At 36.6% G+C, this 15,895-nt stretch overlaps 1 protein-coding gene across 1 annotated transcript; it reads right to left on the minus strand.

Annotated features, from left to right (window-relative positions):
• Positions 1-7,325: 7,325 nt before the first annotated feature.
• On the minus strand, positions 7,326-15,892 carry LOC107667977 (receptor-type tyrosine-protein phosphatase eta-like; the record flags this gene model as incomplete). The annotated part of the gene is made up of 15 exons (XM_016459712.1): positions 7,326-7,632; positions 10,051-10,186; positions 10,304-10,464; positions 10,591-10,707; positions 10,816-10,950; positions 11,043-11,116; positions 11,769-11,859; positions 12,095-12,182; positions 12,289-12,297; positions 12,386-12,430; positions 12,539-12,650; positions 12,982-13,266; positions 14,094-14,354; positions 15,283-15,546; positions 15,763-15,892. Coding segments are annotated over 15 exons (2,040 nt in total), but the record flags the coding sequence as incomplete, so codon positions are not given.
• Positions 15,893-15,895: the final 3 nt, after the last annotated feature.

Genomic DNA, 15,895 nt, shown 5'->3' on the forward strand with positions numbered 1-15,895 from the left:
TGTCAGTCTTATGCACACCCCTTCAAGTAAAGTGTAACCCAAGTGTTAAGCCATTTAAACTTTAGCCATTGTTTGCAGCGAACTGCAGTCTTATTTGACTTTCTGTAGCCATGTTGCTGGTTACCACTGGTTTCTTTATTTTGGATGATAATGTTGCGCGTTCTCCTGAATGTTAATGGGATTTTGGATAATGTCATGGACATGAATAAGCAATTTAACATGTTGCGAAGTTAAACTATTAATATAGTTAACTGAGTTGAGTTTACATGCTAAAGAACCAATTAGCATAGCTAATACACAGCTTAGTGTACTACATATATGTCAAATGCCATTGGCACGTAAGTATATTTTTGTCACATACTAACATAATATAGGCAAATATTTTATGTAAATATGAGTGCTTGAACTGCCTTAAGTTCGGCTAAGCCTATGCCTTTTGCTTTGTACCTCTGCCTTAAATGTGCACATTTAAGCCCTACTTGTATGAATGTTATTGCATTATATAACAATATACAAAAAAAAAATAATAAGTCACTGTTCTTTTATTCTATTTATTTTATGAAAAGCAATGATATAAGCAACTATAGCTAATATTTACATTTACACAAGAAACAGTCGTTGTTGTTGTTGTTAATTAAAATAAAGGTTACTTTTTGATATTTTGGTTATTTTATTAAATGCAATTATAATAACTTCTAAACGTTTAAAAAATTTCATTGCAATATTATCAACCACTGTATAAAATTCGTAATAACAGGTAAATGACATACATTTTGACAATAACAATATATTTGGCTATGTGTGTGTGTGTACATATATAATAAAAATATTGAACTGCCACATATTTAATTGAACTACCATAAACCATAAACCCACTAAATATAATCTCATTGTTGCAGACTACTCTTTAAAAACACAAGAGTAACAAGTGTTCTCAAGTGCGAACTACTGATTTTATCTAAACCAGTGGTTTAGATTACATTTTGAATGGTTCCCTCATCTGACACACTCAGCTGAGTTCATGGAGCTCTCACCTAACGAGCTGGTGTGTTAAATAAGGGAGACATACAAAATGTAGAGAGCGGTTGGGTCTCCAGGACCAGGATTAAGAACCACTGATCTAAACCATCAATCATCATACAAATCAATTCATGCTAAATAAAGAAGGCGTCTTACCAGAAGAATGACAAAGAACAGAAGCTCTATGCCTTTACATACAGTTTTAAAAGAAAGATGTGCCATGATATTTAATGGATTCTGATGAGTTTATCCACAACTTTTCTCAACAATGAACTACTCTACAACCTCATTAAACTGGCTGGTCCTTGTCAAACCAAACTGAGCACTGATGTGAGAGGTGTGAGCTCTTGCTAAAGCTGTCACTAGAGTTAAATATTATCGTTATGTGAACAGTGTTAATGCTCCGCCTCTGCTTCACACGGCTGAACAGATCAAATGTTACAAAATTCATCACTTCACTACGTCACCAGAACTGAAAGCTGAAAGTAAAACTTCCTTTAATTAGTCTATATTCTAGTTAGCATTCTACTTACCATTTCCTAGTTTCCTAACAAAGTAAGCTATTATGCTGAAGATTTGCATAACTCCCACATGAAGTAAGCAACAATACCACTGTTCCCTGTAGGGCTTACAACAATATCAAATTGTTTTCATGTCGTGTTTGGATAGATGTCATGCTGGAATAGAAAAGGGCCTTTCCAAACTGTTCCTACATTGTTGGAAGCATAGCATTGTCCAAAATGTCTTGGTATGCTGATGCATTTAGATTTACCTTCACTACCTTCTAGAAAAACAGCCCCATATCATTATCCCTCCTCCACCGAACTTTACAGTCAAGCAGGTAACGTTCTCCAGGTATCGACCAGACCCAGACCTGCCCATCAGACTGTCAAACAGAGAAGCCTGATTCAACACTCCACAGAACACAGAATTGCATTCCTTGTGATCAGTGTTGGGGATTAACTAGTTACATGTAACGGCGTTACAGTTACTAAGAAAAAACTGTAATTAAATTACAGTTACTTATGAAAATGTTGACGATAACAAAGGGAATTACATTTGAATATTTACACACATCCACATTAACTGATTTATTTCCCAAATTGCACTGACTACTCTGAGACATAAGGTCATATAATTTCAGCAATGCGGAAAACACAGACTGGTTCGTAGAATCCAGTCATAAAAATGGAAGTCCTATAGCCTAACGCGGACGGAATATGCCACATTTTGGACGAATAAATCAAAAGTAGGTCAGTACACTTGAATCAAAACATGATATGGACTAGTGTCTGTGAATATTAAGCTGCAAAAAGACAATATATGAATCCTGCACGTTCTGCGTGTCTGTGGAAATCAGGCGCAGACTGGCCATCGGGAGAACCAGGACAATTCCCGATGGCCTGGCAGCCGATTTGGCCTGCTATTTTAATATTGTTATTGTATAATTGCCTGCTGAATGTACTAAAGCGATTATTTCCGAATTCGCAGACAAATAATCATATTTTATAATAGGTTTAGGGGGAGCTAGGGCAGACAACAACACAACCCTTACGAAAATGAATGATGATTTTACTATAAATCCAATGACAATGGTTACTATTGTTAAACCATGGTAACCACAAATTAACCATGGTTTTTGCTACACTAACCATAATTTAACCATGTAATTTGTAGTGAAAATAAATACAAATGGTAATCAATTTGACAAAAAAAACAAAAAAAACATGCTTTTACTATAATAAAAGCATGGTTAATTTTGTAAGGGAAAACATGACTCATGTTCAGTATTAGGATTTTTCTATAAAGATATTGTAGTGATGTACTAATTTTGACATGTAGGCAATTTAGAAAGTATAGTTTTGTTAAATCTTGAGTATTAAAGTCATGAGAGAGATAGATATCAGGGCAAAATAAAGAGACTGAAAAGAAAAATGGAAGTGAAGGTGCAGTTCAGGAGAGAACTTTTAATTATTTTGCATGTCCCCAACCTAAGGATTTAAACCTTTTTTATGTGAGGTCCATACAAAAAATAGGGTTGTCCATGTTTCAGAATTTGTTGTGGGTGTATGAGTGTGAGATTTCCCGGCCTGAATTTTTTCCCAGTCCAACCCTCGTGGAAATTAATGGCGCAGACATGCGGTTTCATTTAATACACATAGGCCTACTGAAGCTAAAAAAAGACACCAATGTTTCAGGAGTTTAGTACACAGAATAGGACACATGATTTAGTTTAGTTTCAAAAACAGTATTAGTAAACTATTTCTTATGATTTTAAATTTGCATTGAACTTCAGATCAATCTCAAAGTAAAAGGCGGTACTAAAGTCTGATTTTGTGGTGGGGGTGTTCAAATTTGATCATCTTAATTCAAGTGATGAAGGATTTTGAAAGTCTGACAGTGTTGAGCACTACTGTAAGGTTAATCCTGCATGGTGTAAGTGTTTGAAAATGATTAACAGTTGCAAATAAACATTCATTAGAAATTTAGAAAAGTAATCAAAAAGTAATCAAAAGTAATCAGTTACATTACTTTAATAAAGTAATTGAAAAAGTTACACTACTATTACATTTTAAATAGGGTAACTTGTAATATGTAACCAATTACATTTCCAAAGTAACCTTCCCAACACTGCTTGTGATCCTATCTACATCGGAAACAAGCGTTGTTGCATTGTGTCGTGAATCAATTTCTTGTCAGAAGCAGTACGAGCGCTTGGAGTACGTCAGAAATAAATCATACGTCACAGCAGCGCTCATCTGTTATTTTAATATGCAAAAATGTTAGCCAATCATAGCAGTGGGCATTTACTTCCGATTTTTGAATGTGACCTGCCTATAAAAACAGACTATTCTGCAGAGAGGGTCAAAAGTAGGAGAGAAAATAGCCTATTGCTCCTAAATTATACTTTTTGATGTAGAAATCTTGTAAAAATGGCTAATTTCATGGAACTCAGAGAACATTATAAAATAATAAAAAATGCAGTCCATGACGCCTTTAAGCTGAATGTAAGCACATCACACCAGTCTTGATTTCATTGCATTGGCTCTCTGTTAAATATAGAGTAGATTTTTTAAATTTTATGGTTTGTATTAAAATCCCTCCATAACCAGGCAGCTGACTTGCTGCACTCATACATTCCGTCGCAATCTCTTAGATCTGGTGAATCTGAAATACTTTGCATTCCTAAATCCAAACTTAAGAAGAGAGGTGATCGTGCCTTTGCTCATGTTGGACCTAATCAATGGAACAGCCTTCCGGCCCACATAAGAAGTGCTTCAGTTAATTCATTTTTTAAATCTAAACTTAAAACCTATTTATTTTCTTTGGCTTTTAATATTCCGTGATCCCCCTTATACATACCAGTTTCTTTCTTTATTTTTTACTATCATTTTTAACTGTATTGCTTTTGATTATTGATATGTCTTCAGAATCAGAATCAGAATTAGAATGAGCTTTATTGCCAGGTATGTTTACACATACGAGGAATTTGTTTTAGTGACAGAAGCTCCACAGTGCAACAGAATGACAGTGACAAGACAGGACACTGTATACTGAATAATATAAAAATAGACAAAATAGACAATGTACAAAAAAGCAAAAACACAATATATAATATAGACAATTTTGTATGTACAGGTATGATATGTGCAAATTTGAAATGTAAATGAGTATGTGTGTTAAATAAATAATTCTGCCTGTAGGTCGGTATAAGATGAACTAAACAGTGATCAGAGTGCCCCAAAGCTGCCCGTGGGACGGAGCAATATGCATCCTTTATTGTGGTGTAACAGTGATCCAATATATTACCGTCTCTGGTGGGACATGTAACATGCTGTCAGTCACAATAAAATCTATAACATGCACTTAAAAAATAGAAGAGTTTAGTGTGAATTCTCATTTCATGTCAAAAAACAAACAAAAAGATCCTGTATTTGGTTGTCTCTGACCATCTTTCAGAGGGTGAACATTTCAGCTCTGCTGATGAATGATGAATGTTTCAGGTCATGGAAAGTCCACTGACAATGAATCATTTTGCAGGCTTTGGAGGCTTACATGAGCGAGATAATTCAGCACTTCAGAAGAACCATTTGACCTCTGTAACCTTCAAGTGTGCACACTGAAGTCAAATGTAAAGACCAAATGATTCAATTTAATGGGGCACTGAAAAAGGTTCGATGACCTGTATGGTGCATGGTAACAGCAAAAACACTTTGACATTTACTAAATGGCATTTCAATGACTTTAAAACATTTCATGACACCAAGGTGTGAGAAAATGTGATTCTTATTTTTTCAATGGCCTGCAGTTGTCAATGTGTTAAATATAAATAGGCATATGGTGCGAAACAAGATTAATTCTAAAATCTTACACTAGGATTTCCTGCTGTGTAGTTTCTCTTACCATTGAGCGGGGAAAACGAGGAGTTCAATGATAGCTGGAGCAGAGTTTGAAAAATCCTTGTTTGTCCTGGAGAGCAGGAGATGGGTAGAGAGCGGAGATTCACCAGATGGATGCTAGGCAACGGCGTTCGAAATCCGTGCTGCCTGAGCTTCACGAGTGCGCCGGCTCTCTTCCCCCGTCTGCGCGTCCTGAAGCGCTTGCAGCGCCGCTGCTCCGCCAACTACGACGTTCAGCAAAACATCCAAATAATCGAAATCCGGTAGAAGATTTTGTGGTGTGTTCTGCCGAATGTGCAGCAGTTCATCCCTGGTAAAACTGATCGTGTTTGAGAAACAAAAAACAGGAAAAACGAACAAAAACAGTACAAACACTGGAGAGCCAAGCACTGAGGCGGCCGTGTACGGCGCCATCTTACTATCTAGCATCTTACTACTATCTTCCTTGTAGTCTTTTATATTGTGCAGCACTTTGGTCAACGTCCGTTGTTTTTGCTATATACAGTAAATAAATATTGGTTTGATTAATTGATTGAATGCATGCAGCTGCTCAGCCATGCAAACCCATTCCACGAAGCTCCCGCTCTGCAGTTTTGGAGCTGATATTAATGCCAGTGGACGTCTGGTGACTTTTACACACCATGGCTTTACATGGTTTTCTGCCATAAATCTTTACAGTATAACTGCAAGAGAAATGCACAGAGCACTTTGTTAAATAACAATAAATCAATTTCATGTTACATGTTTTACTCATCAAATATTATGTGACCTCTGGTTTTATTCAGACGTCTAGTGGTGATATGAACTGTAAGTTCTCACTGCAGTGATTCATTGAAGAGAGTACTAGTCTTAAAATTCATTTATTTGTTATTCATTTTGTGTTCATTGTTTCCAGCATGTATCAGAATCTTCCCGAAGCATGGATCATCAATTGATAAAACCAAAAAGAGGTACAGTAAAGACACTTCCTATATGCAAGAATCTTCGTAAATAGCATCCATACACACAAATAGTTCACAAAAGCTGTAGAAGCTAGAAACAAGTGAAAATGATTTTCGTGAAGTCACCAGTGTAAAATGTAAGTGTGAAAGTGATGCTTCTATTGTTCAAATACAAATAAAATATTAAACAAAAGCATTCCAAGTATTGATCATAGAAATGTATAAATAGTAGAAATGGCTTAAACAGTGTTTTATAAAATATTTTTGAGCAATATCACAGAATGCAGCTTATCACAGCTGTGCTAAGTATAAAAACAACACAGTTGCAGGTGTGATTGCTTTTAAATAAATGTGCAGTAAGTACGGAGTTACTTTAATTTCAGACAGAATTTGGATAGTTTGTAATTATAGTTGTTGTTGTAGTTATTAGTATAGCTATTAGCACTCTTGTAATGCTAATCAAATTAGAAGGCTGAAACCAATGGTATGAAACTAAAATGCAACATAAATTACAAATCCCAAGTGCTCATACCCAGCACAGCAGGTTGAGATTCATGCACACTGCAAAATCTACTTTAACTGTACAATAACTTACATTTTCTATCACTACAACAGCACACACATATTTCCATTTTTATCATGTGCACTGACAGGTTGGGAGTGCCTTCTAGTGTGGAAAAAATGGTTAAATAATATATGATGCATTATATTCTTCTAAACAACTTTGAAGATATGAACATTTTATCAAACTTGGGATCCCACAAAGGTCCCTATGAGCATATACAATCATGTCAGTACTAAAATGTACAGATGTTTGATATTGCAGTAAATATATTATGTCAAATTACACAAATAATTCTTTTGGACATTTTGCAGTAAAAACAAAATAAAGATCTCTTGATTGAAATAACATAAATACAATTACTTGCTGTTTACTTTAAATTATTATCATAGAAAATGGCAGCATTTTTTCCAGTGTAATCTTTTAAATGTATTCATTAAAATTAAAATATTACTCAAAGGTATATCCAGCTATATGTAAAGGACATACATATGTATATGTGAAACTTAAAATGCGATTAATGCAGTCTTAAATTTCTCTGATTGTTTGACAAGTGCCATCTTGAGGTCATGTACATTTACGATTTTTGATAGTTTACATTCTGATAGATACTGAGTGCTGCTGCGTTCTGGTAAATTAAGTCCACATTGGTTCCAGTTCTTGATCGAATTATGTCATATGCACACTGGTGGAGGTAAACATATTGCTCCTGTTGTAGAAAACAGAAAATAGTGTAAAAATATTAGTCTTCTTTACTTCAAGTGGCAGTTTCTTTGTAGAAGTACAACAAATGTCAGCAGCAATTTCTATGTAAATGTCATCTTAAAGGAGTATTCTGGGTTCAGTACAAGTGAAGCTCAATCAGTTACATTTGTTTCATAATGTTAATTACCACAAAGATAATTTCCACTTGGCCCTCCTTTAAAAAAAAAAAAAAAAAAAAAAGCAAAAGGTCACAGTGTTTGGCTAAGTAGTATAGTTAAGTAGAATATCTACTTGACGTAAACAATAAGCATTTTAACATACAATATGAAAAAAATGCTTATTATGGCTTTTCTGTGTAACATCATATCCTATTTTACAACTCTGTCACTGTGACAGCTCGTCATAAATCCTACAGTGATTATTTTAACAGCTTCACAGTTAAAATAATACAATACATTCAACAGAATAGTTTGGGCTTTAGATACATCATTGGTCCAGATGGACCATAAAAAGTTGCAAGCTATCCAATCCTAACCTACTCCAACCACCAATAAAGAATGCTTCCTCAGCTTCTCGAACTCTAACAGATGCCTATTCTGAAACTTCATCTCCATTGTCATTCCCCTCACCGTCTGAAGTGGCTCAAGCCTTCCAGCAACTAAAGAAGGCATTCACCTCAACCGCGTCATTTTTGGGGAAAAAAAAATGTTTTCCACCAAGCAAAAGTATGATATTGGCAACTGGGAGCTACAGTACTTACGCATGCATTCCAGCAGTGGCACCACTGGCTTGAGGGTTCCAACCATTCGTTCCAGGTCATCATACCTGGAATCCCTCTGCGATGCCAAATAGTTGAACCCTCACCAGGCCTGGTGGCCCTTGTTCTTCTCTAGATTCAGCTTCTTTCATGTATCATCCAGGGTCCAAACATACTAGCATTGATGCTCTCTCACCTCCATTCTACCGATTATCCAGTCTCTGCTCCAGAATTCATTCTTCCAGACTTTGTTCTTTATCTCTTCCACCATTAGCCCCATCCATTGGACCCTGGGTGAACAGATAACCCAAGCCACCACAACAGAAACTGTGTGTTCCTGCCGCCCCGTGGAACTAACTCCTGGACTCCTTGCACTCCTCTCTGGGCTCTGGACATCCAGGGACAACCCAACCCCTTTCCCAGGTCATGACCAACCTTCCTCCCTCAGTAGTCAAACCTGTATCCGGATGGCTGTTTCTCTAAGACCTGCCACCTCGTTTCTTTAAAGGGGTTACCAACAGCTTTTGAGACCGCAGAAATATTGCTTCATCATGTCTTATGGAACTACAGACTCTTGGAAGTCCACAATTCATATGCAAAGTCTGGAAGCTTTCTTCAAGCTGCTGGCCACCACTGACAGACTTTCTTCAGGCTATCATGCCCAATTTCCCAGTTCCTCAGAACTTACTGCCATCAACATCAGCAGTACTGGAGTCGCTTCCTGTCCTTGGCTTAATATGCCCAAAACTCTCTCTGCCAGCCATCCATGGGTATGACACCATTCCTGTGTGTCCTCCAGTGTGATTTCAGCCTTCTATGTTTTCCCTGGTCCCTGCTTCTCTGTTTCGACCACAGGTACCAACGGCATGTACAGCTGCAGTGTGCTGTCTGACATCAGAAAGGCCATTATGATGCCCAGTGATCGGACACTCCTTTCTAGCAGTTCGGACAGAAAGTCTAGTTATTTACATGTGACCTCTATCTCTGTCTTCCATGCAGAAAGTAATGTCCTCGATACACTGGCCCATTCGTGCTAAGCATCCCAGACTTCAAATGCCGAAGGTCCCTCAAGATGACATTCTGAAACATCCCTACTCAAAATGTTCCACTATGATCATCACAAACATCCAGCTCCTCAGAAATGTGGTCAACTAGAGCGCCCCTCCCCCTCACTTATCCTGGACTTTGGATCATGTACATTTGTTCAAAATTAACCAGCTCATCAAGAACTCTGTATAGACTTGTCACATGCTCACCCTCATAGTCTTAAAAAGAGGACTCTCTGATTGCACTACTCTTCAGTAGTGTTGTCTTCATGACTCCTTTGTGGATCCTCTTTGTACCATTGTACCATCATTACCGCCACCTGCATTACCATTGTGTCATCTTCTACATCTGTGTCAGATTTCTACCACCTTTCCTGCTCCTCCTGCTGTTCACCCGTGTGTTCAATAAAGAACCCAAGCACTTGGGTTCAAAGAGTCATCTGGCTCAGTCTGCTTTGTTACAGTAAGCGTTTGTATAAAATTACAAGCCTCACATTTCTGCTCTAAAACTGGCTGCATTTACTACCATTTTAATTGCCTCAATGTAACGTCCAGTTTTTAAAGGAGGTACAAGCTTAATTTGTACTGATCCCCAGAAAATTACTCTGCAGTCCCTTACCTCAGTCTGCACCATAAGAGGCCTGTGCATGCGCATATCATTAACGATTCCGTAGATGTCCACCATGCTGTCTCTTTCAATCTGTAAGATCAGGTGGTCAATGGCAATGAAGGTCCCCGTTCTACCCACACCGGCACTAAAAAGTGTGAGGGTCAAATATTTAGATGAAAGTTTAACAGATGGAAAATTTTAAATTCTCATGTTTGCATTGTAATTTAATTCATGAATGGTTGTTTATAGGAACCTAATTTACCTGCAGTGCACCACAGTTGGCGAGTGACGTGAGTACTGCTCCATGTGTTCTCTCACCAGGTGTCTGAAGTCAATGAGGACTTCAGTGGTCTGTGGAACTCCATGATCTGGCCATGCCGTAAAGTGGAACTGGCGTACATAGCGAGATTCTGCTGTTTTCACCTACAGAATTATCAGTCATATTATTCTAAAATATTACTGATTTAAAAACAACAACAACAATTTTCCACTCCTGTATGCTATTGAAGGAATAAATGGAGATATCAAGTGCATGAAGTGTTGCTTTACATTTTTGATTCTAAAGTCTCTTATTGTCCAACTCTCCAGTTCGATCTCTGAGGTGGTCGTCACAGAGATGTTATGATAATGATTAGTCCCAGATGGCCAGTACTTCTCACATTTCACCTGGAGAAAATGACAGAGTGCTGGTTATCTTTACTCTGAATATACATTTTCACATTTCACATTGACCACTTTTCATGTGACTAATAATATTTCACAATGAAAACTCACTCGTCCCATCTCATTGCATTTGGTTAGCATCACTATGGTGTAGCCGTTCTTCTCCCAGACCATTCTCCAGAATTCATTCACTGTGACGGGTAACGGACCCTGAGCTGCTATAAACTCCTTTCTTGAATTGTAGCCCTGATTAAAAAAAAAAAAAGGTAAAACCCTGGTTAGAGATGACTAGAAAAAAAAAACGTTTCAGGCAATTTTACTTCTGTTTATATACCCACTGGGATGTAGTTGGCATTGATGTAGTCATCAAAGGGACTGCCACACATTGACAACTTCACTCTTGAAGCATCATCTGATAAAGGCAAACGTGATGCAATTAGTATCAGAAAGTAATTATTAATTAACTAAAAATATGCATCTGATTTTGTATAAAGTTACATTGTAGCATCATACCTGCCATGTTCTGTTATACTCAAAGGACTCTTATTTTGATATTGTTTTGTCACATATTGTCTGTATACATTTCCAGTTTTTCTTAGTTTCTGTGGTTTCTGATTGTTATCACCTGTGTCTAGTTTAGATAATCATAATTATCATGTGTTTCTACATTGAATGTACTTTTGTTCGTTGTTGCTTTGTTTGTTTTTTGTTGTTTATTTCCTTAAAGCTACAGTATGCAACTTTTGGCCCTCTAGCAGTTACCAAATAAAACGTCTCTAGGTTACGTATGTAACCATGGTTCCCCGAGCGTGCTTCAGAGCGCGGTCACGCAAGGGCGTTCCCAAAGTGACTCGACGCAGCTCGAGTTCCTGAAGGGGAACTACATGCATCTTGGTGAAGAACATTGTTTTGGTTGTGCTTTGGCTCTGAGCCTCAAGAAATGAACTGAAAATGCATCTGTCTTTGTGCAAAATGACCATCAGCCAGCTAATCAGATTGAAGCCTGTGATTGAGGAAAACTCATGCCACCTTTTAGTACAACATGCAACAGTCAGTGTACTCACAAGGTAACACATTGCTGTAACGGTTCTTCGCCTTGTTTTCAATAGCCAGGGCGGTGTTCTTTGACTGTGCCGTTCCAACAGTTTTCAACTCCTGCAACAACATAGCACTTCTTTAGGTCTTGACTTTGAAAACACTAATTTATCAAATAATTTATGTGGCAAGTCCTGAGTAAACTGTTTGATATTATTATCATAGGAAGCAGACCGTAAATTAAATAAATTTAATTAATTAAAAAATTAAAAAATAAATAAAATACAATTATATATATATATATATATACATATATATACATGTGTGTATGTGTGTGTGTGTTTCCCATGTGTACCTCATACTCTTCAGCAAAACCACAGTTGGAATCTGCATGTTTCCGCTTAAAGTACTCTTCATAATCTTCTATTCTCAAAGCAATATTACTGTGTACCATAAAACAAAAACAAACACATAAAAGCATACAATAAATTGTAAAGAGTCATGTTTCAACATTAAAAATTCATAGATTAATAATAAAATGTGACTTACATTTTATCGCTGGAAATAGAAAGAAAAAATGAATGCATTAACAATTTTAAGTTTTGTCAAATAAATGTTTAACTATAAACATATCAAACAAAGTTACCTAATGGTGTGTACAGGGATGTCAGGACATTGTTTTTTGGTTTGTCTGGAACAGAGAGTAATAAAGAAATGTTACTAAAATGAATCTGGAAGACTTCTGTATCTTGAGCTCTATCCAGTATTCAATTCTCTGATGACACTGAATGCAACTCGCCTTCTTGAATAGAAGAAGAGAATGAGAGTGATGATGAAGAGAAAACAGATCACTGCCAAAACGACACCAACAATCAGCCCAATGTTAGACTTTGAGTTAGAATCTGTGGAATCTACATGAGAATATGATAATAAATGTGATTATATTATTAAACAAGTTCCTAATGAAGAAACAACAGTAATGTGTTTAAAGTTTTTTTTTATCAGAATAAAGACATTGATTATAATATTAACCAGATCACTTAATGAAACAAGATGACATGCTAATATACACTGAGATGCAATAGGTTAGCCTTAAAAAACACACAATCTGTTTTATTTCATTTTCTGAAGGAGGTTACATTGAAACTCGCAACATTATTCTAATATTTGTTGTGGGACCTTTGGATTGTGATCAGATTTGTACAAAGTTATTTAGGACAGATATTTTAGAATTTTACATACTGGTAAATTGTGAGATGCAATGAGTTTCTCCTTTTGTTGATTTATCTGCTGTCACAGCAGAGATGCAGAATGTGTAATTGACTCCAGCAGTCAGACCAGTGATGAGAGAGGAATTGTTAGTAGTTTCTGTTGAATTTCCATTCGTTTCACCAGTTCTTTCAAGCATACTTTTCTTAGTCCATTCAATTCTAAAAAAATCTCTATTTCCAAATGGTTCATCCCATGTCAGAAACACAGATGATATTGTGATTTCAGTCACTTTGAGATTCCTGATCACATCTGGCTCTGTGTGGGGAAGTGAAAAATAAATGTGCTGGTGAAAGTGGGAATTATAATTACACAGTTACAAGGCTGTGTAAATGTAATTTCACCAAAATTTGAGAGCATCAAATGTACACTGTGCAATTTTATGTCCAAAAAAAGTAAATAGGAGATGCTGACAAGGTAACACTTCAGTTTAGGGACTGATTCTCACTATTGAATAGTTGCTTATTAACATGCATATTACTAGCATATTGGCTGATTATTAGTATACATATTAATGCCTTATTCTGCATGACGATATTTTAGATCCCTCAATCCTACCCCACACCTAAACTTAATAACCACCTTTATAATTATTAGTAAGCAGCAAATTAGGAGTTTACTGAGGCAAAAGTCTTTATTAATAGTGGGAATTGGTCCCTAAACTAAAGTGTGACCGAACACGTACGTTACAGGAACCTCACATAAAAACAAGTAGATACTGATAAAAATTTGATAACACTTTTAGAATAGGGAACACATATTCACTATTAATTCAGAGTTTTTCCTCAATAAACTCCTAATTTGCTGCTTATTAATAGTTAGTATGGTAGTTGTTAAGTTTAGGTATGGGGTGGATTAAGGGATCAAAAATATGGTCATGCAGAATAAGGCATTAATAATTTCTTTATAAGTACTAATAAACAGCCACTATGCTAGTAAAATGCATGCTAATAAGCAGATAGTTAATAGTGAGAATTGGTCCTTAAAATAAAGTGTTACTAAAATTGTATTAGTAGAAAAAAATGGTGGGTCAATTTGTTTAAAAATTCTATTTAGCAAAGAACAGATCATTTATTTTTACATACTGGTATATTTTGAGATGCAGGAAGTTTCTCCTTTTGATTTATCTGCTGTCACAGCAGTGATGCAGAATGTGTAATTGACTCCAGCAGTGAGACCAGTGATGTTATAGAGAGTGTTACTAGTTTCTATTGAATTTCTGTTTGTTTTCTCATCAGTCCAATTAATTTTAAAGAAAGATCTATTTTCAAATGGTTCATCCCATGTCAGAAACACAGATGAGGTTGTGTAGTCAGTCACTCTGAAATTCCGGATCACATTTGGCTCTGTGTGGGGGAGAGAGACATAAATAATAAGTAGTGGTAAGGAAATTATAGTTATGATTATATAAAACATTTGTTTCTGTGAGCATAAGATGTTGCTGGTTTCTGCTCAAAGCAAAGGGGGAGGGGGGCTGGGATTGGGGAGGCTTGATTCCTCTTAAAGGGTATCAAAACAACAGTTGGGGCCTGCCACTAAGTCCGTATTGGAACCAACGCTTACTTCCCTGTCTGTCCTGAAGTTAATTCCCACCCTTATGCCCACCCCAAAAGACCTGCTGGAGGTAAACACATCTACCGTTCCCTTTCTCTGACCCTGGCCCTCCTACCTACAAGCAATGCTCACCTGAACTGTTTTCTTTCCTTTGTGATGTCACAAGTCATCTGTTCTTTTATGTTTAAAGACCCTTGTTTTGATATGTTCACTGAATTTTTATTTATCTGCTGTGTCCTGATTGTAAAAAAAATCATACAAAGTAGAAATACATATAGGACGAAATGTGAACTGGTGGGCCAAATTAACGACCAAGAGACTGGTAAGAGGGAAGGCAGTATTTGGATTTTTTTTTTTCTATTTTTTGTTCAGAGACTCTGAGTTTAACGTTTATTTTGTTGTTGTCTTTTCATGTATTTATTTTTCTTGCTATGTTATTTTCTATATTTAGTATGCTCTCATTTGTTTCTATAGTTACTTATTTGTTAATTGATTAGTCCTACTGTTCCTTGTTTTCTCTCTCATTTTCCCTGTGTATTTATACCCCCAGTTCTGTTCAGTTCGTTGTCTCTTCTCATCTTTGGATTAATAGAGGTACTGCTAACAACTAGACTGACACTGAACCCCTTTAATTTCCATGCCTTGAACAGCCAACCATGATAGTCAAGTAGTTTAAATGTGCTTTGTAGTAAGAAACATGTATTTTAGAATTTTGCATACTGGTAAATTGTGATCTGCAGACAGTTTCTCCTCCTGTTGATTTATCTCCAGTAACAGCAGTGATGCAGAATGTATAATTTACTGCAGCAGTCAGACCAGTGATGTGATAGGAAGTGTTAATAGTTTCTGTTGAATTACCACTTGTTTTATTATCAGTCCACTGAAGTTTAAAGAAAGATCTATTTCCGGCTGGTTCTTCCCATGTCAGTAACAGAGATGAGGTTGTGATGTTGGTCACTCTGAGATTCCTGATCACATCTGGCTCTGTGTGGAGAGAGATGGACAAATCATAAATACTGGTGAGAGACGGCGTAAAAACATGTAAGACTGGTACAATCATTCATAAAGCATTTATAGCATTTGTAGGTGCTTAAGATGCTGCTGTACAGTTTTCTGCTCAAGGCAAGAAATTATGAGATGTTTTCAGGGCTGAAGTTTCAAAAGAGTCATTCAGATTAAACATCCAATCAGAGGTCTTACTGGTATACAGTGAAATCTGATTGCCTCTCCCCTCGGTCACATGATCAGCTGCAACTGCAAACACTCTGAATGTGTACTGTGCTCCGGGAGTCAGATTATTTATTTTGATGGAGGTGTTTTCAGTAGTCACACT

The sequence above is a fragment of the Sinocyclocheilus anshuiensis genome, unplaced genomic scaffold, assembly GCF_001515605.1.
Source record: "Sinocyclocheilus anshuiensis isolate Anshui unplaced genomic scaffold, SAMN03320099.WGS_v1.1 scaffold3408, whole genome shotgun sequence".
Taxonomy (NCBI): domain Eukaryota; kingdom Metazoa; phylum Chordata; class Actinopteri; order Cypriniformes; family Cyprinidae; genus Sinocyclocheilus; species Sinocyclocheilus anshuiensis.